Source organism: Lygodium microphyllum, chromosome 1, assembly GCF_053477565.2.
Source record: "Lygodium microphyllum isolate KBCC chromosome 1, Lygodium_microphyllum_v1.1.10, whole genome shotgun sequence".
NCBI classification, from domain to species: Eukaryota; Viridiplantae; Streptophyta; class Polypodiopsida; order Schizaeales; family Lygodiaceae; genus Lygodium; species Lygodium microphyllum.
The window spans coordinates 133657113-133664184 of NC_141135.1; the positions used below are offsets into that span (position 1 = coordinate 133657113).

Sequence of the window (7072 nt, forward strand, 5' to 3'; positions counted from 1 at the left end):
CTTGCCTTGCAACTCCCATACCTAGCATTGCGTTTAGGTTTGCCCTATTGTATACTACTCTACGGTTTTGTCTTGCAGGCGTTCCTAAGCTCCCAACCATGTCTAAAGCCAAGGGCAAACAACCTCATTAGAAGGAGCCAAACATTAACCTTGCCTCGGCCCTAACCTTAGCTCTAAGACTATGTTGCAAGGTCCTATAATGCACATGCAAATGCACACATAACAACAAACACTAAATCTCAAAGTACTTGCGTCTACATGTGATAATGCTACTTCTCTCTAGTGAAAAGTGGTTTCACTTGGTGATTGTTAATGCTCTCCAATGGAACGAAGATGGTGAAGAAGAGAGCGGTTGAAAGGGAGAAGGAGAAGAAGACGATTGAGTGAAAGGGAGGAGGGATTGCCAATTAGATTACAAATTAAAGTCTCCTTAGGCAACCGACAACCTACAATTACCTTTACATTCCTTGGGTCGGTGCTCTCAAATCTAGAAAGAGAAGAGGGGTGATGTACTCAGGTTGGTAGCTCATCAAGATGGATGGCTATGGCTAGTAAGTACCAAGAAAATCCTAGAACAGTTCTTGTCTCGAAAAATTACAACCTAACCTTGTGAGCATGAAAAACTGAAGACACGAAAAATAGGCTATTTTTTCAAGGGACTATTACTTACAAAGGGGCACCTAGTCAAAAAGACCAGGAGCAACATGGTTGAATTATCCTATGCTAGAATAGTTGAAAGAGGAGGAGGCACTCCACTTGTATTGAGAAAGGAAGTAGAGGAATCAGTAGGCTTTTCCACAAGGAGGTTCAATGAACAAAAGAGTGGAAAGTTTAATAGTAGCTTTGAGCATCCACAGTCTATTGCTTTAGTCCATGAATTTATAAGAAACCTATATAAAGGGAGGCTTTTGCAAACTATAGATGGACATTTGAAGGAGAGATACTTTTGCAAGGCATAGATTTAAAGGAGTGGTTGATTTCTCTAGTATATACTCGTACATAACTTCTACGAGAGAAACTACTAGAACCTCCATCATTATATGACAACAACAGTGCATGCTCTTGCAACCTCTGATAACATTATTGGTGTACATGCCTCTTCAACATCCTTAGTGCATGTAACATCATTAACATCTTTAAAAAAAGATCAAAATTGGTGCATTTAGAGTAGGCTGACACCAATGGATAGTGTGAAGCAAGAAGGCATTGAATTTATTGATCTAACTATAGTAAGGGTGGAAGGACTATAGGCAAGTTGCAATACACGATTGAATATAATGGAGAAGGGTCTCGTAAATCAATGCCCTCATAAGTACCACTAGAGAGAAAAAAGATTAGGAGGAGCATTAACAAAAGGCATCTTGTTCCAATAAGAGGGAGAGAAATTACTACATTTCCAAGGATCTTTCTATTGATATTGTGGTAAGCTATTGAAAAATCAACTCAAACGCAACAAAAAGAGGACATGAAAGATCCTCAATCTCTGTATGTTTTTGCTTGAGGAGATTAACTAGTTGGAAAAGAGAAGGCCATATGAACATGTGACTACCATATTTGAAGTCTATAAGAGCAAGTCAACATGACAAAGCAAAAGAAAGCAAGTCTACATAATGGTTTGGGCATGCACAAGAGCCTAGACTGAAGAGATACAGATGCATAGGTATCCCCATATCACTAGCGCCACGAAGTTGCAATACATGTGGAGAATAAGCACCCATAGTAGCAATGGCAATTTGAGCACCATTAGGAATGTTTCGTTGTGGCCAAGTACAATGTGAGTAGCTAGGTGAGCCTCAGAGAGAGAGAGAGAGAGAGAGAGAGAGAGAGAGAGAGAGAGAGAGAGAGAGAGAGAGAGAGAGAGAGAGAGAGAGAGAGAGAGAGAGAGAGAGAGAGAGAGAGAGAGAGAGAGAGAGAGAGAGAGAGTGTGTGTGTGTGTGTGTGTGTGGGGGGGGGGGGGGGGTATTTATGGTTTTCTCTTTGATCGAGAGAAGAGGAGGTGCCACTATGGGAAGAAGAAGGACAAGAGGAGGAAGAGAAAGAAGGGATGATATCTTATTGTACACATTCTAATAAAAGTAGGATAACTCCTATGTAGGGTTTTACTAGTAGCTCAATCCTCACATTTGTTTACAGCAGGACAATTCCAAAGGTTTCACCATCACACAAGCAATTCTTATTTGGATTCAATTTTGATTGTATTGTTTAGTTAAGGAGAGGGTAGGGTTTCTACTTGTTGTCTTGTGTCCTACATGTATGTTCCCATGGAAGCTAGTACGATGACTTTCATTCTAAGTAATCTAGAGTCATCTCTAGTGCCGACACATTGATATGACTAGTCAGTCACACTAGTGGCACTAATAGTAGTACGAACAAAGCTATCCATGTCTTGTTGGCTGCATACCATTCAAGTATTAATGCAACAATACCTAAACAATGTGTAACAATCCATAAGGTCTTAATGGTCACCACTTAAGGTGGAGCAAGTCTTCCGTTTCCCATGGGAGGCTGGGACACTAGTGAAACTATTGAGGAAGCTACCTATCGAGAAGCGTTCAAAGAAATAGAAGGCTTTTGTCAAGCATACATGTTTGCTTTGGTGGTAACAAGGAGTTGAATTCATGGCTTGAACAAAATTCGTGATAGTAGAAATGGGTAGCTATGTCAAAGGCATTTGAACATTGCCACTATGATTGGATGCAAAGAGTCCTTGAGAAGTTTATCTCTTATCTAATGTCAAGCAATCTAGCTTCTAGAGAAACATTAGATTCTATACAATGTTTCTCTTCTTCTTCATCTTCTTGTTAAAGGTTAACCATATTATAAAAAATGGAAACAAACTCATTTAGCATGGACTTTTCATTTGTAAAGTCATAGTAAAAGTGATAATGGTGCTCCATACCTGAGGAATAGTAGTTTTAGCTTTGTAATGGTAGGATTGAACTAATACAAAATGTTTTCTCAACGCCCAAAGGCTTTTTTGAGGAAATTGTAGTTATAGGCATAGTTGTCATATGACTATGAAATCACATTAAAACAAAATGCATCCATTTTATTTATATGAGAGAGAGAGAGAGAGAGAGAGAGAGAGAGAGAGAGAGAGAGAGAGAGAGAGAGAGAGAGAGAGAGAGAGAGAGAGAGAGAGAGAGAGAGAGAGAGAGAGGTGCTCGTTCACCTTGAGGTGCTGCGGGGGGACTAACGAGCTGAAATTGCTTTTTACCGACCTATTTGACCTTCATAATTAATCTAGGCATGGCCTTGATAAGATGTGTATCATAACTTTGCGAAATTGGATGATGAATCTAGGTATGGCAACGCTCTCAATGTAACTATATGATATGACATCAACACTGTATAATATAAGAGCCCAGGCATGTGACTTGTGGTGAGTGCTATCAAGGTGACCAAGTGCAACATGGCGTTGCGTGAGTCATAGACTCTATGGACTCTGTTGTTGGGAGGGCATAGGAGGATTGAGAGGGGATGCTGAGTCGTGACTGGAGCAAGGAGGGATGGAGGTGAGAGGCGAATTTAATGCAGCCAATAGTATATCGACATGAGCACTATACTTTTGTGGAGTTGGGGGACTACCTCTCTTTTTGAGGGTATTCCTTCGATGCTATCAAGTCCTAGATTTCTAAGCTCTTCGTTGAAGACATGCAGTCCTGGATGCGCAATTTGTGCTGGATATCGACCTGCGCGTGCCGCGGCTCTTAAGTTGTCATCTTGAAGTAAAGAGCAAAAAGTAGTGGAATAACACAGTTTGTTATGAGGGACCAGCTCATCGGCCCATGTGTACAGAAGTGAAAGGGAAGTTCCCCCCTCCTCCCGACCTTTCTCTCTCGCACTCTCCCTTGTCCTACTCGGGATCTTGCTTATGCTTCTGGCCAGTTAGCCATGGAGCCAATGTCGGAGCTTTCGACATGCTTGCTTCTGCGGACTCGTAATTAGGTTCGCTTGATCTGCCTTCTGTAGATTAGGGTTTCTCTCTGCTGCAGGAGTGACAAAACTCGCAGGCCGCCATTATTTGGAGCACTATGTGGATCAGTAACGCGACCTCGGATGTTGATAGCACAATTCGAATCATCAAATTATCCATGTGGATTTTGGGCACCTCAACTTGCCTCGAAGAATGATGCAGTTGATCCATGCGAATAAGGTTCCGCATACGGGGTTCATGGGCTCCCATCCGGAAGAGAGACTGATTTGATCTCCGTGATGCCCCTCAATGAGTGGAAAATCTGTGAGAATGGGAGTCGCACGACCCAGTCGGCAGATGGCAGGATCCTCCAGCCGTAGCACCGTCGCGGCAGTGACCCTCATAGGCCTCACTGTGCTGTTTGGCTCTTTCCTTTTTGTGAAGTCCCCCCGCGGTCTGCAAACAGCATTCGGTGGAACAATCTTCCAGTTGCGGTTCGATGATCAGCAGCACATGGCACGCAATTCCAAAGGTTTAGACTTGTATACATCAGAAAGCCCTCTGGAGGTTGGTTCGACTGACAACAATGCTGCGGACCCCATAATGTCAAGTGAGTCAAAGCTGGTGAGATATCCGGCTTATTGCAATAAGAGGACTGCCCTTCTGAAGGTCTACATGTATGCTCTGCCACCAGAGTTCCATTTTGGTATGATAGAGAAGGCTTATGGTGATCATATATGGCCTCAGAATATATCTCAACTTCCAAGATACCCCGGTGGTCTCAACTCTCAACACAGTCCCGAATACTGGCTTACTCTGGACCTCCTGGCATCGGCAGTTTCTGAGCGCAATTATCCTTGTGCAGCTATGCTTGTGGAGAATCCTAAAGAAGCAGATGTATTTTTTGTGCCATACTTTTCTTCATTAAGTTACAATAAATATACTAGGTCAGATTCAACTGATGGAGTGGACAAAAATGTGGAGCTTCAAGAGAAGCTTGTAAGGATACTTCTGCAACAAAATGCATGGTGCAGATCAGGAGGAAAGAATCATGTCATCCTTATGCACCATCCCAACAGCTTGCATGTAGCAAGAGAACAGTTACGCAATGCTATGTTTATTGTGGCAGATTTTGGACGTTATTCCCCTCAGGTAGCAAATGTGGATAAAGATATAGTGGCCCCCTACAGGCATATGGTACCAACGTTCAAGGGGGATAATTCAACTTTTGAAAGCCGAAAGACGCTTCTTTTCTTTCAAGGAGTCATTGTAAGAAAAGAGGTAAGCTTTGTTTCTGGTTTCAATGTCACTTTAAAATATTTCAGAACGGTTATCTTAATTGTCTTTGGCATCAGTTTGGCTATCCTCTGCTTCATGTTGTCATGATTTCGCAGCTGCCATGCTCAATATTTGTGAAACACCTTGAGACTTGCAAACTAAAGCATGACTACTGTATGTTTCTGATACGTATTGAGACTTACCAACTTAAGTTTGGATACTGAATTACCAGTTTTTATTATGGCATAAGGTTGAGCGTTTTGATGATGCTTGTTTATTCCTTGTTTTAGTTTTGGCATGGTACTTGTTCTCCACTTATGTCTATGATCACAAGTTTTGTTGTGGAGCTGGATATGCTATGTAACTGTGTGTGTCAGGCAATTTTGTCAGTAGGTTTCATGGCTCACATGTATAAACTAATATGCTTAATTTACATATGCCTGGAATAAAGACTCCAAGGATTGTTTGCATGTTGTCCCTCTTAATATGACTTCTTAAGTGTATGGTATGCTGTTGACATCTATTCCCAAGTAGGTGAAGTTTTCTATTTGTAAGAAGAGTTACTCTTTTCTCAGGGGGGCATCATAAGACAGCAGCTGTATGAGATGCTCAAAGATGAGCCAGCCGTCCATTTCTCCACTGGAACTGCACAAAGGGATGGAATAAGAAGTGCTTCAAGAGGTATGCGTTCGTCAAAGTATTGCCTGCATCTTGCAGGTGACACACCATCTTCCAATCGGTTGTTTGATGCTATAGTAAGCCATTGTGTACCCGTAATTATAAGTGATGAAATAGAACTGCCCTATGAAGATGAGCTAGACTACTCTGGATTTTGCATATTTGTGAGGTCCACTGATGCTGTTCAAAGCGGGTTTCTGATGGATCTACTTCAGAGTGTTAAAGAACAAGAATGGACACGAATGTGGAATAGATTAAAGCGGCTGGATGAGCATTTTGAATATCAGTTTCCTGCTAAACAAAACGATGCTGTGAATATGATATGGAAAAGTATAGCCGGCAGGGTACCTTCTGTAAAGCAGTCCCTGCACAAGGCCAAAAGGTACTCAAGATCTAGATTGGCAAATAAAGCTTCCTAGTTATTCTTTAACACATCATATGTGAAATGTCATTTGGTCATCTATATCATACTGATTCTTTGATAGGACTTCTAATAAATATAGCAGAGAGGGAGTTCAGAATGGTTATGGCTTATGTTCGTTATCTGAGAAGCACAAAATGTTTTTAGGAGAATATTTGTATCATTTCTAATGAAGTCGCTTCGTAGGGAAGCTCAAGTCATATGGTTTTGAGCTGTGAATGGTTGAGATTTAACATTGTGTAATCTAACAGCATGGGGAATGTTAGATACTTACATTTTCATGGTTTTTACTGTTTTTCATAGTCACAGAGTGTGATCATGTACTTCTGAAGTATGATTTACCATTAAAATGTGCTTCGAGGTATATCAATTGCATATCTCACTCAGCTTGGTAAGCTAAATCAATTGTCTTTTTATCGGTTTAGAAAATCGACTGCCGGTCCTAGTCCAGATGGATAAAGGCACCGTTTATGACAGTTCCAAATAGGCCTAGATACAAGATTCATGTTAATAGTGCAAAATGAACTAACAAGAAGATGGGTAAATGGAAGGAACAAAAAGGGGGTGGGTTTTGGTAGACTGTGTTCAATGTATGTGCCGAGAATTGAGGTCGTGATGAGCTAAATAGGAAGGTTGGGAAGGGGAGAAATTGAGATATGAACGAACCTTGTTGAGTTTGAAGACCTTAATCATGGTTGCCCAGTTGGTGATGTCTAAATTTGAGGACTTTGCTGATGCTAAACAAGTGAACTCCCTTCCCACTTTTGGACAGGGAGTCT

At 41.4% G+C, this 7072-nt stretch overlaps 1 protein-coding gene across 1 annotated transcript; it reads left to right on the forward strand.

The window, feature by feature from the left end:
* Positions 1-3771: 3771 nt before the first annotated feature.
* LOC148041701 (putative arabinosyltransferase ARAD1) lies at positions 3772-6583 on the forward strand. Its single transcript, XM_087681458.1, has 2 exons — positions 3772-5197; positions 5770-6583. The coding sequence occupies exons 1-2, from the start codon at positions 4226-4228 to the stop codon at positions 6289-6291; spliced, it is 1494 nt and encodes a 497-aa protein (XP_087537584.1). The 5' UTR covers positions 3772-4225; the 3' UTR covers positions 6292-6583.
* The last annotated feature ends 489 nt before the right edge of the window (positions 6584-7072 follow it).